Genomic DNA, 19,231 nt, shown 5'->3' on the forward strand with positions numbered 1-19,231 from the left:
ATGTCAGTGCAGGGAATGGGGCACCAAGAGGCCTGGGCTGGTACCAGCCAACGAGCTGGCCTAGGAAGGATAGGGACAGTCATGATGACATGGAAAGAACTAGAGACCTACTATTTAGGGACATCAGAAGGACCAGCTCTAAAACTTGTCCAGAAGTAGAGCTCTCAGAAAGGAAAGAACACTGGACTGCAGTTGGAGAGCTGTGTGTTCTGATCTGCCATCAACAAGCAAGGGACCTTCAACAAGTCACTTAGCCTCTCGTCTTCTCTCCATGAATTGAGATTTGGGGCTAAATGACCTCTAAGATTCCTTCCTGCTTTAATTTTATGGCTCTATGAAATCTTATTGACTGAGGAGAGAAAGAACAAAGGAAGAGAGGAAATGAGTAAGGGAGAGAGTTTTGCCTGTAGCAAGAAGAGATACAGTATCTTCTTTAAACTTCTAGTAATTCACTTGGGAAGATCAATTGTAGATGAGAAATTTGCATCTAGGAAAATTTACATTTTGTGATGTGCAAAAGTCCATTTTATTATAATAATTTTACACTGATTTCAAGAAGTTCTCTATTGTCCAATAGGATATAGACAACCTTACCCCTCACCTGCTCTCTAAAGAGACCTGTTCAGCCTTGGGACACAGCCATATGACATTTCACTTTGAGGTTTGAGTCTAATGTGCAATCTTCAAGTACCATCCTTTGGGGAAAATTTATGATATATATATTTATACATATACATACACATATACATATACACACATATATATGTATATATATCTATACACATACGTGTGTGTATTTATGTGCCAATTTTAGTGTGGGTGTGATAGACACTGATGCAGTCAGACCACTTTTTCAGTGCCTCAGAAAATTTCTTCAAAAGTAGAGCTGTCAGAGAGAAAAACAAAGAGCACGTGCAGTTCTAAAGTCTCCTGTGCTCTCCTATCTTCCCCAAACCACGGAACAACCATTTGACTCTGACTCTCGTGCTCATTCCTGCCCTTAAGGCACTGACCTCACTCTGACATTTAATTTGCCTGTTATCTATTATGTCTCCTTTATATTTTAAGCTATATGGCCATATAAGTTTAATACACATTAGATTAATTAAATCCAAACTCTGTCTAAAGTGGAGGAGCCACATGAGAAGTTCCACTTCATTTAGTGGCAATAAAGGAGCTGTGTTTAGATGTGTTTAGCATCTCCCCAGATACTCATGGGGAGACCATTTTAAAAAACTATTTGACTTACTGCAGCTAAAGCATAGAGCATTTGCTTTTTGCTTAAGGAAAGAAATTATTAAATATAGGGAAAAATGGGCTTTAAGCAATATCCTGTGGGCAATTCTTAATTTATTTGTATAATATAAGAAAGGTGATTGTAATGTGATGCGTTCTTTGGGATGTCAGATTAGTTTCTACAAATTCTGAAACCCTGCTCTGAAATTACCACACTTATTTTATAATTAAGAATTCAATTATGATTTTACAGAGATCTAAACAGGATGTTTTCCAAGAGCATTGAAAATGGCAGCTTTCATAAAATTTTCTGTTTAGAAAATAACATGATCTGCCAGTAATGTCCTTTTCATCAGGAATAAGAACAGGGATATGGAATATAAAATTCATCCTGAATTTTAGCTGTATTGATTAATTGATTTTCAGAATATTTTGTTTTATTAAAAATCTATGCATTTTTATCTTTAGGATAACAGAAATCAAAACAGAGTCACATACCTGTGTCTGTTTAGGACCAATATCCATTCTTTTAAGAAGATCATTTAAAAAACCTGTAACACTTTCCCAGGGGTAAATACTGTTGGAACCATCCAGCACTATGACTATGTCCAGCTGAGTGCTGCATTCTGCAATAAAACAAGTCAATTGAGCAAATTTGGAGTCTATCTTTTTAGAGGTATATGAAGCTTCTTGGCTGATAGAAGCTCAGTTTAAAAGATTAACTGATGTTCTACAAACTAGACACATTGCTTTTATAATCAGAAAAAATAGTTTTAGAAAAAGTACAGGTAATAAATGCTATTGCATTCAATAACGATTTGTTTGGGGTTCTTATCAAGTAAAACGCATCTCTGTTTAATTTTAATTCACATTAAGTTTCTTTGGAAATTTTCTCAATATGAATTCTATATAACAGTTCTCATTCTGTTGTATTTCAAATGAGGTTACTTTCCTCAAAGAGATTCACCCTTTAAATAAAAACAATGTGACAGCTTTAGCTATGATGTTTAAACATGACTCTGTAAAGGTTTTTTACACTAATATCAATTCCAAAAATAGCAGTTAGGTTTGGTTATATATTGGCAAAGCAAACATTTACCTAAATTGGTCATGCTGGTAGCTGAGAAAATACCTCAAGCTTTTTGGTATGCTCCTGTGTATACATATGTCTCACTCATTGCTTACACTTTTCAAACATGCAAGAACAATGCATAAAATCTGTACCTTGCACGGGAGCGATGGAGTTCACAACTTGAAATGTGGGGCTGACATCAGAACAGATTCCAGTTGTGTAATGCAAGTGGCCACATCTGTAGGCATATAAGGGCCCACATGCCTTTTAAAAAATTAAAAAATATTAAAAACCATAAGATTAAAAATTATGTAACGGATTTTATAAAGACTTACAGTGATAGCATTGCTGGTTCATTAACTATCATTAATTACTCTTTGCTTTCTTACCAGAAACCCTCCCTTTGGGTTGGTGACTAAAGTTGATCCAAATGTCATGTTCTCCTTTACTTCTGTGACATTGGGAATTGATGTATTAACTAAAAATAGAACAAAATTTTATGAGGGTGAAAAACAAAGTAAAATTGTGTCTTATCATTAAAACATTCTATTTGCTTTGCTTATATCATAGCACATTCCTCTTTTGGCTCAACTAAATAGTCTTCAAAGTATTATTAAGGAATATAATGAACAAGTGAAGGCTGCAAACCTGGCTTATGTCCCAGAAACTTTGTCTGGATCACTGTCTCAAATAGTTTTTACTGAACTGTAAAAGAATGCAGAACTATCGGCGCAATGAGGATGTGGGATAGTTTTTCACACATTTTTACTAATTAAAACAAACAAAATATTTAGTCTCATAATATTGTAGATATAATGTAAACTTACACACTTATCTTACATGTTATATCTACAAGTTATAAATGATCAATGATGAAACATGATTTCTGGCAAAAAGAAGGAAAACAGGTAGAAGACCAGAAGAAAAATCCTCAAATACAGTTTTTTGACCATTAACTTCATCATTATGGGGACATCATGAGGGTTACAAAGAAAACTGGAGCAAGATTAGAGTGTGGTCAGGAAGTTTGGATAAAAGAAACACAATGAAGGGGCTACAATTGACATCCCAAATAGGAAGGCTGGGTCCTGAAGCATGCCAACCTGGCAAAGTTTGCAAGAAGTTCCACTTATTTACACTAAAAAAGGAAAAAAGATCGGACAGCAAAAGCAAAAGCTTCTAAACCCTGCTTAGCAGAGTGCTGAAATATTTGAAAGTGGCAAAACTCAAGTTCAAGAAAGATTTATCTCACCGTTCATGCCTAGAAGTTTTTCCTACCTTAAGACTATATATAGTTTTAAAGTGGGGAATGGAAGCACAGATTCCTGAATGGTCACATTAGCCTTCTAATCTGAGCATTGGTCTTTGTCCCAGAGTTTAGTCTGGTTGCTTTAAAAGTACCTAGAACTGGGCTATTATCTAAACTGGGCTTGAATAACCTGGATTAGAGGTTTTTATACCAGGGTTGACCCAGGATAAGCATTCCTGGGGTATTAGGCACTATAGCAGAAACTTCCCTACTGTTCTTGATGTAGCTAAAATCTCCATGTTAATGTTAAAACACGATTCCAGTTATGGAGGAGTAGCTCCTATCAGAACAACTACTTTGCAAATAATAATTATAAACTAGGAAAAGAAAAAAAAAATTTATGAAACAACTCTCTAAATGCACAGGAAAGCAACCAAAAGCAGGCAGAAACAGGAGAGGAGTCTATACTGGAGGGAAATCTATACTTGTAAGAAGAGATTAGCACTGGGTGAGTTTCCTGTTTTTGTGTCTGTTTGTTTTCCCCTAAGAGAAGGCCCTGGTCAGTGGCTAAACCTCAAATAGAATTCACAGTCTTACTGTCTTGAAGAAACAGAAGACAGCATTTGGGGTAATGACAGCAACTGCAGAGCGAGGGGGATATCTTAGACAGTAGAGTCACAAAAGGAGAGTTCTAATATATGTGCATATATTCTGTCCAAATATCTGCATGACCTGAACTGTATATGTGCAGGGTAAACTTCAAACAGCCCAGACAGAATTAGAAGAACTGAATCGAGATTTTTAACTGCTTCCCACTGCAGTTTGCATACTGAGTTCAGCCAAGTAAATTGCCTGCTAAAACAAAAAGTTAAGACTATTCAAAGGCACATAACAGATCTAGATTCTCCACACTTATAACTCAAAAATATAATCCAAAATTACTAAACATAAGAGGAAACATGAAAATGGACCCAACCTCAAGAGAAAGGTAATAAATGGAAAGTGATGTTGAGATATTCCAAATGTTGGAATTATCAAGCAAGGATATTAAAGCAGCTATTATAACTATGCTCATGAATGTAAACGAAAAAATGTTCATAATAAACACACAGAAAGGAAATTGGAAAAAGAAAGAACTGAAAAATACAATATCTGAAATAAACCTGTAGGGTAGGAGTCATTTCTATGGTATTTAATATTGTATAGAATACTGACAGGATTCTAAATCCTGGACAGTTCTAGTAGGAATTTTCTAGTCATGTTCTAATTACAGTGATATTTCTATCAAATATATCTATTTCAATATAAATTTGCCTTGTGCTATTCTCTTTTTAAAAATTAAATTTATCTGTTGCAATTCCTCTTGTGCTACTTTCTTTTAAAAAAGAAACACTAAGTTACACTTTGAGGAGGAAATGTGACAGGCAGGTTTATTTGGAAAAGTTCTTTTATGTTACCACTGGCTTACAAAGGATTCTGAACAATGGAGGCAGTTAAAAGTTACAAAACTAGTAAGATCTTCTAAATCTATGGATATTCTATGAAGAATTTCTAAAGCAAATAAAGGTAGAGGGAATCAAAATGTCATTTTACGGGGCCGGCCCCATGGCTTAGCGGTTAAGTGCATGCGCTCCGCTGCTGGCGGCCCAGGTTCGGATCCCAGGCGCGCACCACCGCACTGGTTCTCCGGCCATGCTGAGGCCGCGTCCCACATACAGCAACTAGAAGGCTGTGCAGCTGTGACGTACAACTATCTACTGGGGCTTTGGGGGAAAAAAACGTCATTTTACGTAAATTTGAATGATAAGAACTGAAGAATGTTTATAGATTACTTTTAATATATTCTTGAGTTGGTTGAAATTTATTTTCACTGAGAGTGTTGGGCATAACTTAGGATCAGACTTGAACATTTTGACTTTACATACCTGGTAGATCCAACTTGACGCAAGGTAATGATTCGCCTCTCCCAACTGGACACTTATAGACATCTCCAGTTCTGTTGTTGGGTTGGCCAACTAAAGGAGAACCAATAAGCACCCTGGAAGTTAAATAACTCAATTAATATTTTTGAACAATGAGAAACATTTTATTTTAGTTATTTTATGACTCGTTCTAAGACAATTGACTAGTTCCCACAGACATAATCATCTAGTCATCCTTTGTTAGTAATTTAATGTTATCTAAAATAAGCACAGTGTCTTCTCCAAATTGCAGATGCATTTGAATTAAAAAACCATAAAATATATAAGGAAGATATCTCAGAATATTTTATTTTTTGTATTATATATTACTTTATCGTATTTTTTATTTGAGGGCCAAAATAATTATTGGTTAAGCCTGCTGTTGTGTTAGTTTACAAAACACACAGGGAAGTATAAATGACTTTTTCCCCATGAGGAACTGATAATTTCATAGAGAAGTTAGGAAATATAAACATTTGATCATCATAAGATTTAATATTAGTGTGTGCTAGTTTTTAAGAATTTAGAAAAGAAGGACAGTTATGAGACCCATGTTAAAATCAATTATCTTTTTAGACAGAATTATAAGTCACTCTAATAATAATTAATGGAAAAAATATAATCATGATTTATTTTAGTCCTAGCAAGTAATTTAACAAGGTCTCCTATGATATCTTCAGGAATAGGATGGATGAATGTAGTTGAGTGTTAAGGTACTTGGGTGGATCCACAGCTGTTAATTCCACAGCTGTATCCAAAGACGCTGATTACTAGCAACCAAAGGACTCTAATTATGCACTATAAGATTGCATGTGGGATTGTCTTAGCCTATGTCTTTATTAATGACTTGAGTGAAGATACAGAAAGCATTAAGGCACTCATCAAGTAAATCAATATACATATCCAGGCATTCAGAAATGTCTCAACACTCTAAAACAAGAAACTTAAACAAACTAGTTAAAGTTTAATAAGAACCTATGTAAATAACTTCACTTAACTGCCTACTATTATCTACATCAGTGCAGGATGTGGGAAACCTGACTTAATAGGAGTTTGTGTGAAAAAGTCATGGGAGATTTAGTTGACAGCAAGTAAACCATGAGCCAACAGCGTTTTAGTGCCAAAAATGCTAATGTGACCTTAGGCTGCATTGCTGGAAATAGATGCCCTGGTCAAGGAAAGTCATAGCCCCTCTGTGCTCTGCACTGTCAGGCCATGTCTGGAATCTCCAAATTAAGAGGGACATAGGCACAATGGAATGTATTTAGGAGACTATGACTCAGATGGTTAAGAGGCTGGTAATTTTGTCAGACCAGAGATGCTTGAGGGAAAGTTGGTCTGTTTAGCATGGATAAGGAATGTCTGAAGGAGAGTTGAGATATTGTATATGAGTGCAGGTGGATTGGGCACACATTTTTAAAAATCTAAATATACAAAAGTCTGTCATATTGAAAAGGGATGGAATTTATTTTGTGTAAGTCCTTTGAGCAAAGATAGTAGTAATGGAAATAAGTTTTATAACAATTGCAAATACTAAATTGTTAGACTCCCTAAAACACAGTTATGATATAATGCCTTTGCAAAGCCATTTCTGATATGCACAAATAACCATACAAATGTTCAAACCCTTTAACGCATAATTCCCACTTCTGGGAATCTACCCTAAAGAAATGACCTAAATTAAGGGAAAAAAGCTTCACGCTTAAAGATAACGCTCATAGTGTTACATACAATAATAAAAGATGAAAAGATATATGATAAACAGCAAGAATTAATTAACTATTGAATGGTCATTGTATGGACTATTGTGCAGTCATAAAAATCAACAGTTAATAAGATTGCATGGTAGGATTAAAAATTATTTATGACCTAATTTAAAGTAAAAACCTACCTAATTTAGTGATAACCTATGGCAATTTAAAGTGAAAGATACCAAATTATATTCAATGTACTCATTATAATAGCAATGCAATAATAGCTAGCATTTTTTAAATTCATACCAAGTGCTAGACACTGTTCTAAGTGCTTTCCATGTATTAAGTAATTTAATCTTCTCCATAAAATATAGCATGAACTTTGGGGCCAGACTTCACAAGTTCAAATCATGGCTTTACCATTTACTTAGCTGTATGGTCTAGGACAAGTTGATTACCCTCTGTGCCTTAGTTTCTTCATCTGTAAAATGGAAATAAGAGTAGCTACCTCACAGGATCATCATGAAAATTAAATGAGTCAATGTATATAAAATGCTTAAAATACCATTTGGCTCATAGTGTGTGCTAAGTGTTAGTTCTTTCTATTATTATCTCTTTTTTTTTTTTCCAGGTGATAGAACTTCTATATCTATGATAAGCATAGATTAAAAGGGAGTACACCAAAAAACAAACTATATTAAGGAGGTTACGGTTAGGTTTCTTTCCCCAATATTTTCAAAGCTTTTTGTAATGTGATTGATTAAAATAGTTTTATAGTTAAAACAGTTGAGAGAAAAATAGCGAGCCTACTGTTATGGAAAGTACTGGAGACCAGGTAGACTGATTAATGTTTATTATGAACATTCTGCATGCCCAGCATTTATGCCAGGTCCTGGGAATATGAAATGGATAAAATACAATTTTTTAGATTGCTTAAAACTTAGGGAGGAAGCAAAACTATAAATGTACTATTATAATACTGAATAGTCTGAACCTGGTGCAACTTCAGCCAACTCTCAGAAGCAAGAAAGAACACCACTCTTTTGATAAGTTTAAGTAGCTCAGTGCAGCTGCAGTAGAAGTTGAGCCTGGCAAGATAAACAGGCTCCAGATCATGGATGTTCTCACGGTCCACTTTAAGAACTTTGGATTTATTATACGGAGGGGGAAGTTAGGAACCAATGAAGATTTCAAAGAGGGATGTGACATGGCCAACTCTGATTTATAAAGATTATTTGCTTGCACTGTCATGAATAAATTGGGAAAAGGGGCAAATTAGATTCAGAGAGTGAAGGTAAGGATTCCTAAAGTAATCCAGATGAGAAAGAAGGATCTGAATTAAGAGAGTGGAGAGGAAGGAATAACCAATTGTCAAAATATTTAGGATATAAGCTGTCTTCGTTTGGGTTTCCCCAAAAGCAGACCCTAGATTAAGACTTTGGTACAGATAGATTTTGGGGAGGCAATGCCAAGTATGTGCAAATGTGGAGGCGAGGAAAATGACAGAGGGAAGGAAGAGAGGCCAATAAAGAACGCACTGATAATGGATTACTTCTGTGGCATCTGGGCACAGTCTTGCTGGGGAACATCTCAGAAACCATTTGGAACATACAGGAGCATGCTGTGAGCATGGTTGAGGCCCTAAGAGTAAATACTATCACTTCAAGAGAGCATAGAGTAAGAAGAAAGTTGCAGGCTGACATCTAGGGGAAAATAACACAAGATTTTAATGAGCGAAGGAAGGAAACTGATAGGAGTGATCAGAGAGAGAGAATCAGGAAACGGTGGTGTCACAGAAGCCAAAGAAGGAAAGAATATCAAGAATGGGAGCCATGGGTGTGGAGCAGACTTATTTCAGACTTATTAAAGGTTTGAGGCCACTTTAAATTTATTATGGAGGAAACCTGGATATGGTTAAATCACGATGAGAAAGAACCAAGAACAAGAGAAACGCTGATGTCGCAGGAAAGGGGTATAGTCCCTGAGCAGGTAGAAGCGGTGGATCCAGAATTTGTCTTAGAAATGAGAAAGGCTACCGATTCCCTCGGCAGGGCTCTGGATGGCCCAGTAGCCACAGGTTTGTAAGTGTGGTAGATGGTTTGGAATTTTGTGCATGTTTGCAATGTGACATTGTCCCCCATTGTCCTTCATTGAGGCAGAATCTATTTTTCCTCCTGTTGAAACTGGGATTTGCTTGGTAATTCGAATGCAGCAGAAATCACACTGTGACTTCTGAGACTAGGTCTTAAGAGGCATTGTAGATTCCACTTTACCTTTTTTTGGAAACCTGAGAGCACCACGCTGTGAAGAAGTCCGGTCTAGGTCTAGCCTAATGGAGGATGCGAGGCTACACGGAAGAGAAGCCATGCTTGAGCTGACGGGATGAAATGCCAGCTATGTGAGTTAAACTGTCTCGGACCCTCTAGTCCCAAGAGAGGTACCAGATGACTGCAGCTGCATGAATGAGTATGCATGCAGTTCCCCAGATAGCAGGGGAACACCTATTCAATCCTGAAAACCTTGAGAAATAACCAATTATTGTTGTTTTATGCCACTAAATTTTGGCGTGATTTGTTGTGCAGCAACAGCTAACTGAAACAGGAAGGGAGGATAAATTTTTGACCTTCCTTCCTTCCTTCCTTCCTCCCTCCCTCCCTTCCTCCCTTCCTTCCTTCTTTCCTCCTTCCCTCCCTCCCCTTCCCCTTCCCTCCTTCCTTCCTACCTCCTTTCCTCCCTCCTTTGGAATACAGTAGCTGTAGTCATCTGGTGAGATTTAGGGGGAGCAGTAGCAGGGTGACGGGGTTGTGGAGAGTAATGAGGATTTAAACTGACAAGACATCCACAGGTCAGTCAGGCAGCCACTTAGGCCACCAGGAGGTAGGTGACAGCTGGTCAGGTATGTTTTGGAAGGTGTTTCTACTGCAGATGTAAGATAGGCCTCCAAAGACGTTTCAATTCTAAGATTCCATCATCTAAACAGAACAAATTTTAAGTATGTAGAGGAGCACTGATTAGTTGGAAAACATGTACCATTAACTGGGGAATATCGAGGATAATGGATGAAAGTGAGTCCTGAACAGCATGTTAACAGTAAAGTGATTGTGAGTGATAAGGCAGGAAGGAAGAGTGATCCTGGATAGCCTAGACACAAGTGAGGAAGCAGGAGAGCGAAGGCGGAAAATGGAAGGCGACGAGGAAGTATGGGTGGCTGCAACACAGAACAAAGCTTCTGCATCAACTGCAGCAGGGAGGCTGAGATTGGCAAGCAGTGGACTTTGAAGGAAAGGGTCTGGAGCTTATATATGACCTCAAGGGCAATAGAAAGCCCCCAGAGCTGCTGATACAGCAACTGGAACCATAGCCTATTGTGGATTCTGGATAAGTCAAGACTGCGATGTGAGAGATCAGAAAGTGGTAGAGTGTTGTAGGCCAGGATTGAGACAGGGAGTTTAAGAGCTGGGACTCATGGTAAAGAATGGGTTAGCAGGACATAAGACATAAAATAATTTTGTGTATTTTCCTAGGAGCTATTTGTTCTGACATCAAGCATGCAGCTCTGGAAAGTACATATATCTTACCACTTAATCCTAAGGAAGCCTCACTTTTCCCAAGCTGCATAAAGATAACAAGATGCTAGGAAAGTATCAGCACAGTGTTTATGGAATTTCAGGAATCTCCAGCATTCTCAATCCCCATCATCTTGCTCTATTTTTTTCTCAAGTACTTATCATATTCTGACATATGATATAACCTACCTGTTTATTAAGTTGATTATTTATTTTTTGTTTCCCCCTGTCCCAATAGGATATAAGATCCACAATAGCAGAAATTTTTGTCTCTTTTGTTCACTCATATATCCTTAGTGCCTATAACAGTGCCAGGTACAAAATAGGCATTCAATAAATATTTATTGAATGAATGAATGAATGAATGAATGACTGTGTCAAATGCTCTAAGAATCTGAATAAGGCAAACCTGGAAATTTTAGACTCATGTGACCTGCTAAGAGGTCCTAATTGTGAAGTCTTTTTTCCATTTTAGAGGCTGGATATTTTGCTTAAGCAGAATGTCATATACACCTTTGGGTGACACAGGAGGCATTTCCACAGGTCAATGTTCCAGAGAATCCTTGTTGCTAGAGGAGAGAACTGGCTGAAAATCAGGAGGCTGGTGTTCCACGTCCTGGCCCTCTCACATACTTGCTATATTAAACTTTTGGCAATTCTTTCTTTCAGTCCCTGTTTCCTGTCTAGAAAATGAGGATAATAACAATGATGTCCGCCTAAACCCATGGAGTCAATGTGAAGACCCAAGGCACATTGTTTCATGAACTGCGAATACTGTTATTTTAAATTTTATGCAAGTTTGTTTTAACTCATTACATTTTATTTCTATTAGATTTTTGTTTTTTACATGGCATTATTGCAATTATCTGTCTGTAGATTAAAAGGATTAAAGAATGTTCTGGATGTCATTACTGATCTCTGCAGAAACACCTGATGAACTCAAAGATCATCAAAGTGAGAGAAACATCTCTTCTCCATGAAAAAGCTCCAATTATAATAAAATTTAGTAAACTGAGAAATGTTTGCTATTCATAATAGTCATTCTTATCATTATAACCATTATTCTATTTATTTGAAGAGTAGCTGGCCTGACTTCTCTATTTTGTACTTATTTTTTCCTCTGTAAAAGATAGTTTCCTGGAGATTGTTGTCTCATATTTGCATTATTTCATGAATGCTCTTTTCACCTAACTCTTTTTTGATGTCCAAGCCAAAGTCACTATCAGAGTGCCAAGTATCCCTGACAGCCATTTTTTTTTTACATAAATGGAGTCAGTGTTTGGTCATCTTAGGGAATGAAGTTATACAGTGCCCATTAGCTGGAGGGTTTTCAGTCATGAAAGGTAGAGGGGTGGAAATGAGGTGAGCCAAAGAAATGACAAGCTTGGCAAAGAGGAAATTCAACTTCAAAAGATGTTATAAACAATGGAAAATAAATATTATATTAAAATCTGTAAGAGAAAATGTGATAGAACCTTTAAAAAGCCTTTTTTACCCCAAGCTTGAATGGGCTTTATTTAAAGCCTACATACACTGGAAAGAGGGAATCAATCACCTGAGCCCACTATAAACCTTACCTGGCACGAAGCAGGGTCCTCTCGGGAAAAGGCATGAAGCCAACACGTTTTGATGTATACTGGGTTGAGGATTCGCTAGCGAGGCATCTGCCTCATGAAAATTCACTTTGAGAAGACAGGCCCACTAAAGTCACTGACGCCCCCAAGAACGGTTGCTGGAACAGCAATTAAAAGGGTGGGTGCACATATTGAAAGGAATGAAGCAAAGGAAAAACAGAGTGGAAAGCCCTGAACCAACATCTTGTATTTTCCCATTGGGCCGAGACCTTGCCATCCTGGTGATTACCACTAAATCTGGAAGGCTTGTGCAATGCTGAGCACATTTAAGTTTCTCCTCTTCAAAGCAAAATTATTAAACTAACTGTGTTCTTTGTGAATTTTTCTGAACCACATTGCAATTACCAGGATGCTCCAGCTCATGCTAACCATAACGAACAACGGCTGATCTTAATCAGAGGCATAATGTGTTCTGCTACTAAGAAAACATGTGGTTTCTAAGCCAAAGAATAAAGTAAATTCCACTTCACTGTAAACTTCTGAAAGGTAAAGAGGGCAGAAGGCTGCCTTTTCTGTTAACTTTTAATTCTTTCCAAAGAAGTAAAGTCATGCTTTTCAAATACACAGACCGCACTTGTAATGGACCAGCAAGTGCTCCTTCTTGTATTTCAGCCACGATATAAGATAGGTCGGGATGATTTTTTTTTTTTATAATTTTATTTATTTATTTATTTTTTCCCCCAAAGCCCCAGTAGGTAGTTGTATGTCATAGCTGCACATCCTTCTAGTTGCTGTATATGGGACGTAGCCTCAGCATGGCTGGAGAAGCGGTGTGTCGGTGCGCGCCCGGGATCCGAACCCGGGCCGCCAGCAGCGGAGCACGCGCACTTAACCGCTAAGCCATAGGGCCGGCCCCGGGATGATTTTTTAAAAATCTGAGGTTGATGAGCTTCCAAAACATGAACAGTAAATATGACTTCTGAAGGTAACCACTTCTGGAGAAAACTAAATAATGATTTCCATGTTCTCCCAAATATGTCAATTATTCCATAGTCCATTTCTTAAAGTAAATCTACATCCTATCTGATTTTATAAACACTTACAGAATATCCAAACATGTTTCTAAAGTTTATTTCGCATTACCAGTGCCTGAATCTATTTAGAACAATATGCTGCTACCACACCATCCTTAAAGCTTTGGAAATTTAGATTTTTATAACTTTCTTATTTTTAAATTCATTTGGCTACATCATTTTTGCTGACCTTTTTCATACCTTTTCCATAAAATCATTATAAATATGGAATGTCAAAATGGAATTAAAGTGTCAGACATCCATATATATTCAAATGCTCACAAACTCTCACACATATTAATATGTAAAGTCTGATACTCACCGCAAAGATAGTTATTATCAACATTTACTTTTTTTTTTTTTTTTTTTTTTGTGAGGAGATCAGCCCTGAGCTAACATCCGCCAATCCTCCTCTTTTTTTTGCTGAGGAAGACGGCCCTGGGCTAACATCTGTGCCTATCTTCCTCCACTTTATATGGGACGCTGCCACAGCATGGCTTACCAAGCAGTGCGTCGGTGCGCGCCCGGGATCCGAACCAGCGAACCCCGGGCCGCCGCAGCGGAGCGCGCGCACTTAACCGCTTGCGCCACCGGGCCGGCCCCTCAACATTTACTTTTAAATATAGTTCTAATAAAGAAAAAAGCACTAGACTTGGAGTGGAGAGACTTGAGTTCTATTTTCAGCTCTGGCCCTAAGTAGTTACATTTCCCTAGGGGAGTCACTTTTTTTGAAAACCACTTTATTGAAGTATTATCAACATATAAAAAGCTATACATATTTAATGTATACCACTTGATATCAAGTTGAGTTTGAAGATAAGCATACACCTGGAAAACCATTACCACGATCTATGCCATAAACATATCCATCACCTCCAAAAGTTTCTTCCTGCCTTCTTTAATTCTTATTATTTTGTGATAAGAACACTTAACGTAAGATCTATCCTCTTAGCAAACTTTTAAGTATACAATACAGTATTGTTAACTGTAGGCACTATGCTATATAGTAGATCTCTAGGACTTATTCATTTTGCACAACTGAAACTTTGTACCCTCTGACTAATACCTCCTCCTTTTCTACTCATCTCAGCCCTTGGCAACCACCATTCTACTTTCTGCTTCTACGAGTTTGACTATTTTAGATTCCTCATGGAAGTGGTACCACGTACTATTTGTCCTGTGTCTGGTTTATTTTACTTAGCATAACGTCCTGCAGGTTCATCCATGTTGTCACAAATGTCAAGATTTCCTTCTTTTTTAAGGCTGAATAATATTCCATTGTATGTATATAACACATCGTCTTTATCCATTCATCTGTCAACGGACATTTAGATTACTTTCACATCTTGGCTACTGCGAATAATGCTGCAATGAAGATGGGAGTGCAGATATCTCTTTGAGATCCTGATTTCATTTCCTCTGGCTATCTACCCAGAAGTGGGACTGCTGGATCATATGGTAGTTCTATTTTTAATTTTTTTGAGGAAACTCTATACTGTTTTCCATAGTGGTTGCATCAATTTGCATTCCCACCAACAGTGCACAAATGTTCTCTTTTCTTTATAACATTGCCAACACTTGTTATCTTTTGTTTTTTTGATAATAGGCATAGAAAAGTCACTTTTATGTGTCTGTTTTTTCATCTGTGATAAGAGGGAAATAAACTAGATGCAGTTGCTCAGCCAACAAATAATCATTGAGCGCATATAATGTTTAATGCCTCATGCTAGATGCCGGGCAATGCACAGGCTTTCAAGTGGGCACCAAAAGTCCTTGCTCTGCAGACATTTCCCTTAATATGTCAACTTCTCTCTCTTATCTGTTTTCCATTTTGAGGCCTGATTTCTCAGTTTCCCATTTCTTTGCCTTCTGGTGCCTTGAAATAGAGAATTTAGAGGGTGGAACTCTCACAATACGATGGGCTCTTATAATAAGGGACAGAAAAAGACTGAAGAGATCAAATGGGTGCACTAAGGCTCCTAACAGGAAATAGGAACCCCTTCTTACTCTATTGCACCAGAATTCACTCAGATAATTAAGGACTTCTGATATCAGACTGCCCTAAAATCAGAGAGACAGGACTGGATAAGGAGGAAGCTTACAGGTTTTCCTCATATCAGAAAATGAAAACCAGGCTCTCATAAAATATTTTAACAATATTTGACTATCCTTTAAAAAGATACTTCATTTTAAATAGGTGATTTAAGGCTTGCTATTTATTATATACCTCTTTAAAATTTATGTAACTATTATGAATTAGTGAAAATTAAGTTTTATATGTGCTTTATGTAAAAGTTGAGTTCCTTTAGAAAAACAGGTACTGTTTCAGTTTATTATATCTTATGCACAAAGAGAAGCTTCACCATTTGGCCCACTCACCATTATTCTCCCAGAGGTAGAGCTCCCTAAATTGTAGGCATAATGCTTAAAAAAAGAAAAATTGGTGTATAGAGGGAAGACTTAACCCATTTAACCTTAAAAAGGGGGACGGGGTGTATAGGATGGAAGGAAAGAGGATTTAAAACCTCATACTCTATTATTAGATTTCTCATCTGAGATATTTGTAAGGAGAGTAGAAGAGTAAAGCACCTCCACAAATTCTAGTTTATACCTAGAATGTAATATTTGCACTTAGAAAATACAAGACCTCAAATTTTTACTTTTGATAGTAATTAGGGGACTATTATCAAATTAATCAAGTCTAAAAGATAAAACAAAATATCGAACAGCCACATCTTTCCATCTATGAAATAGAGTAGAGTGAAAGATCATTGTTTTCCAAGTAGATGTAAATCCCTTTTTGTTTATTATTGTAGTTACTAAAAAATGAACTTGTTTAGTTTAAGTTGTTAAACTGAAGCAAAATTTAACTAACTCTTGGTCTTTTTTTACTACAAGATCCAATTTACAAAAAGACTTACACTTACTAAAAATTATGCTAAATAGAAAGCAAAAGAGCTCTAATGTTCATCTTGTGTAATTTTCAACAAGTTAAATATGCTTTAAATTCATATCTAAGTGAACTTAACCAATAGTAAAAGGGTTTAAAAGTGTATAAAAAAATTCGGCAAGGTTCATTCTAAGTAGTGGACCAAATTCAGAAGGTCAGTAAGACACCAAAAATACAAGCCCAATATTATATTGTAGAAGCAATATTAACCCTTTTAGGACAACATCTCATCTGCCTTTTCAGTCTCGCCTACTAAATTTCAGCTACTCTAAAATGAGAACAATTAAAGAACTCCTGCCAGAACAACATAATTACAGAACAATGACTATTTTGGATGAGGACCTTCTTTGAGGTCAACCCAGGCTTAACAGAAATCACTAACCACTTCCTATAACGTTGCCAAGAAATTTTTCTTTTTTTACATTGTCAGTTTCCATTACCCAATGATTAGACTGCATTTTCTACCATAAATGATTCATTCTGTTGAAGTCTCATTCATAAAACAAACTGTAGCCAAATAATATTTTCCGTTACCTTGTAAGAAAACTAAACAATAGCAACAAAATCCACTGGCTTACCATTTTCCTTCTTCATTTTCATATTGCTGAACAGTATATCCAAACATGTCCTCCACCGGGCCACTGAAAGTCATTGAATTTTTCACATCGACATTGAATGATACGCAGAAGCCTAGAACAACTTTAAGAGAGAAAACAAAGTCCAGTTACACAGAGTTAACTAAGATTCCATCATGTTTCGAATTATGAAAGGCATTCTTGAGGTTACCATTGAAGTCTGTGCTCTTATTGAAAAGAGCAATGATGCTCAAAGATTGAGAACTACAAGAAAGACCTATGATATTAACCATATTGCTGACTGAAAATCAACATAATGACTTTAAAGAATATAAATACGAAAATTTGAAAAATTCCATAGTAATACAGTATCTGTACCATTCCCAGAACTAATGATTTTCAAATGTCTGGGAAAGAGCTGGCAGAAATTCATGCTCACGTATCACTAATACAGTTGCAGACAATTTTCCAGTAGAGAGTCCTACAGCAAACTATGGCCACTAATGAAATGTAAAGAGCTTAATTTTCCCGTTTTGACTACAGAGGATTCAAGTATCACCATTTAAAGCCTCAGGAAAGGAAGCTTTCTCCTTGAGGCTTCCAATGGGAAGGCGAGCTGATTGTCTCCACTCAGAGATGGCTTCCTATGCAGGCCTGAGATTTTCTCTGCTTCCCTCTCTGAATCGAGCAGTAGGTGGAAGCTTATACTAATACACTAAAGTCTCCTTATCGTGTTGTTGGTGGTGATAACCTCACAGGTTGCTGTTGAGATTAAATCAGATGATATATCTAAAGAGTTTACTCAATGCCTGGCACATACTAGATATTCAATGAGGGTTAATTCTCTTCAATTTCCTTGAAGTTCAGGTAATGGAAATCTGTTATAAGTGAGACTTTCTCCTAAAAGCGTTCTGGATGGTGCCAAATTCTTGCAAATAGATGGTGCCAAATTCCATCTTTGGTACTGGTTTTTAAAGTGTATTTGTGAAGTTCCAAAGTATTCGCCTCCTAGACGTAACTAAGAATTCTTCCCAAAGACCACTCCCGTATAAAATCACAGAGCATCATAAGGTACAGAGGTGATTAAATTCAGTCTCCTTTGTTAAAACCACAATATAGCCACATATAACCCTGAAAAATTCTCTTTCCTTACTCACTTTAAACTCTTCCATAAATACAGTCTAAATCTAGACTCTAATTCATTCTATTCTTTAATTCATAATTTTCAAATTTTGGTAACAATATTAAGTGCTTCTTTTATGCACAGAATTGTACATAACTTAGAGAAAATTTGTTCTTCAAAAAAAGACACTTATGTATACCTATTTATAAAGTCTTCCTTGATCTCCCCACCTGGAAATAATCTTTTAACTACTAAACCCTCCTCTTTAATTTTTTAAAAAGAATATCTCATAGAAATAATTATTAAATACTATCTACATTTTAGTTATCTGTGAGATTTTTTTTTCCAAGATTGGAAAATTCTTAAAAGCAGGGACTTTCTTACTCATCCTCCTTATCCCTTCTCTAGCACAGCTTCTTGTACACAGATGGCCAAAAATATATTTGTAGAATAAAAGATAACATGCTGAAAAAGGAAGTGTGCCAGTTGTAGTTAGACATGAACTGGTAATTATTTCACCTTAGTTAAGGAAGACTTTATGGAGATGGAAAGTTAGATTTTTAAGGAGTGGGGGAGATGCAACTTGGCAGTGAGCAGAAAACGTATCCCAACGATTTGGGAGGCTCTTTGCAAGTAATAAGACACAGGACGGGACAAATATGGTTGCAAGATCATAGAGAGATTTGCCTGGCTGGCATGGAAGATACAGAAAAAGAATGGATGGGATGCACAGGTCCATTTATGTACATTTCCTGTTCATTCTTCAAGAGTGATGAAGAGCAGCTGGTTACCATCTTCTGCATAATTGCCTTTCATATATTTGAAGACAGTTTTAAACACTGTTCACTCTCTACTCCAAACTAAACAGTACATAAGCCTACCCTTTCCTCACAAATTTATTTATTTCAACACGTTCAACAGATTATTTTTTATATGAGAGATACACCAAAACAGTAGTTCTACATCAGAATTTCTCAACTTTGGCGCTATTGACATTTTGGGTCAGAAAATTCTTTGTTATGAGTGGCTATCCTGTGCATTGTAGGGTGTTTAGCAGCATCCCTGGGCCTTTCCACATGATGTCTATAGTATCCCCCGAGTCGTGAAGATCAAAAATGTCTCCACACAGTGCCTGATTCCCGTAGGACCAAAATCATC

At 36.8% G+C, this 19,231-nt stretch overlaps 1 protein-coding gene across 1 annotated transcript in view; it reads right to left on the reverse strand.

Annotated features, from left to right (window-relative positions):
• The window catches only part of ITGA1 (integrin subunit alpha 1), a 101,613-nt gene that overhangs the window by 78,552 nt on the left and 3,830 nt on the right, over nucleotides 1–19,231 (reverse strand). Inside the window, exons 2-6 of the mRNA XM_058563453.1 lie at nucleotides 16,954–17,074; nucleotides 5,483–5,595; nucleotides 2,698–2,786; nucleotides 2,461–2,572; nucleotides 1,735–1,862 (exon numbers count right to left, since the gene is read on the reverse strand). Coding sequence (XP_058419436.1) covers nucleotides 1,735–1,862; nucleotides 2,461–2,572; nucleotides 2,698–2,786; nucleotides 5,483–5,595; nucleotides 16,954–17,074 — 563 coding nt within the window. The remainder of the gene's footprint in view (nucleotides 1–1,734; nucleotides 1,863–2,460; nucleotides 2,573–2,697; nucleotides 2,787–5,482; nucleotides 5,596–16,953; nucleotides 17,075–19,231) is intronic.

This window comes from Diceros bicornis, chromosome 20, assembly GCF_020826845.1.
Source record: "Diceros bicornis minor isolate mBicDic1 chromosome 20, mDicBic1.mat.cur, whole genome shotgun sequence".
NCBI lineage: Eukaryota > Metazoa > Chordata > Mammalia > Perissodactyla > Rhinocerotidae > Diceros > Diceros bicornis.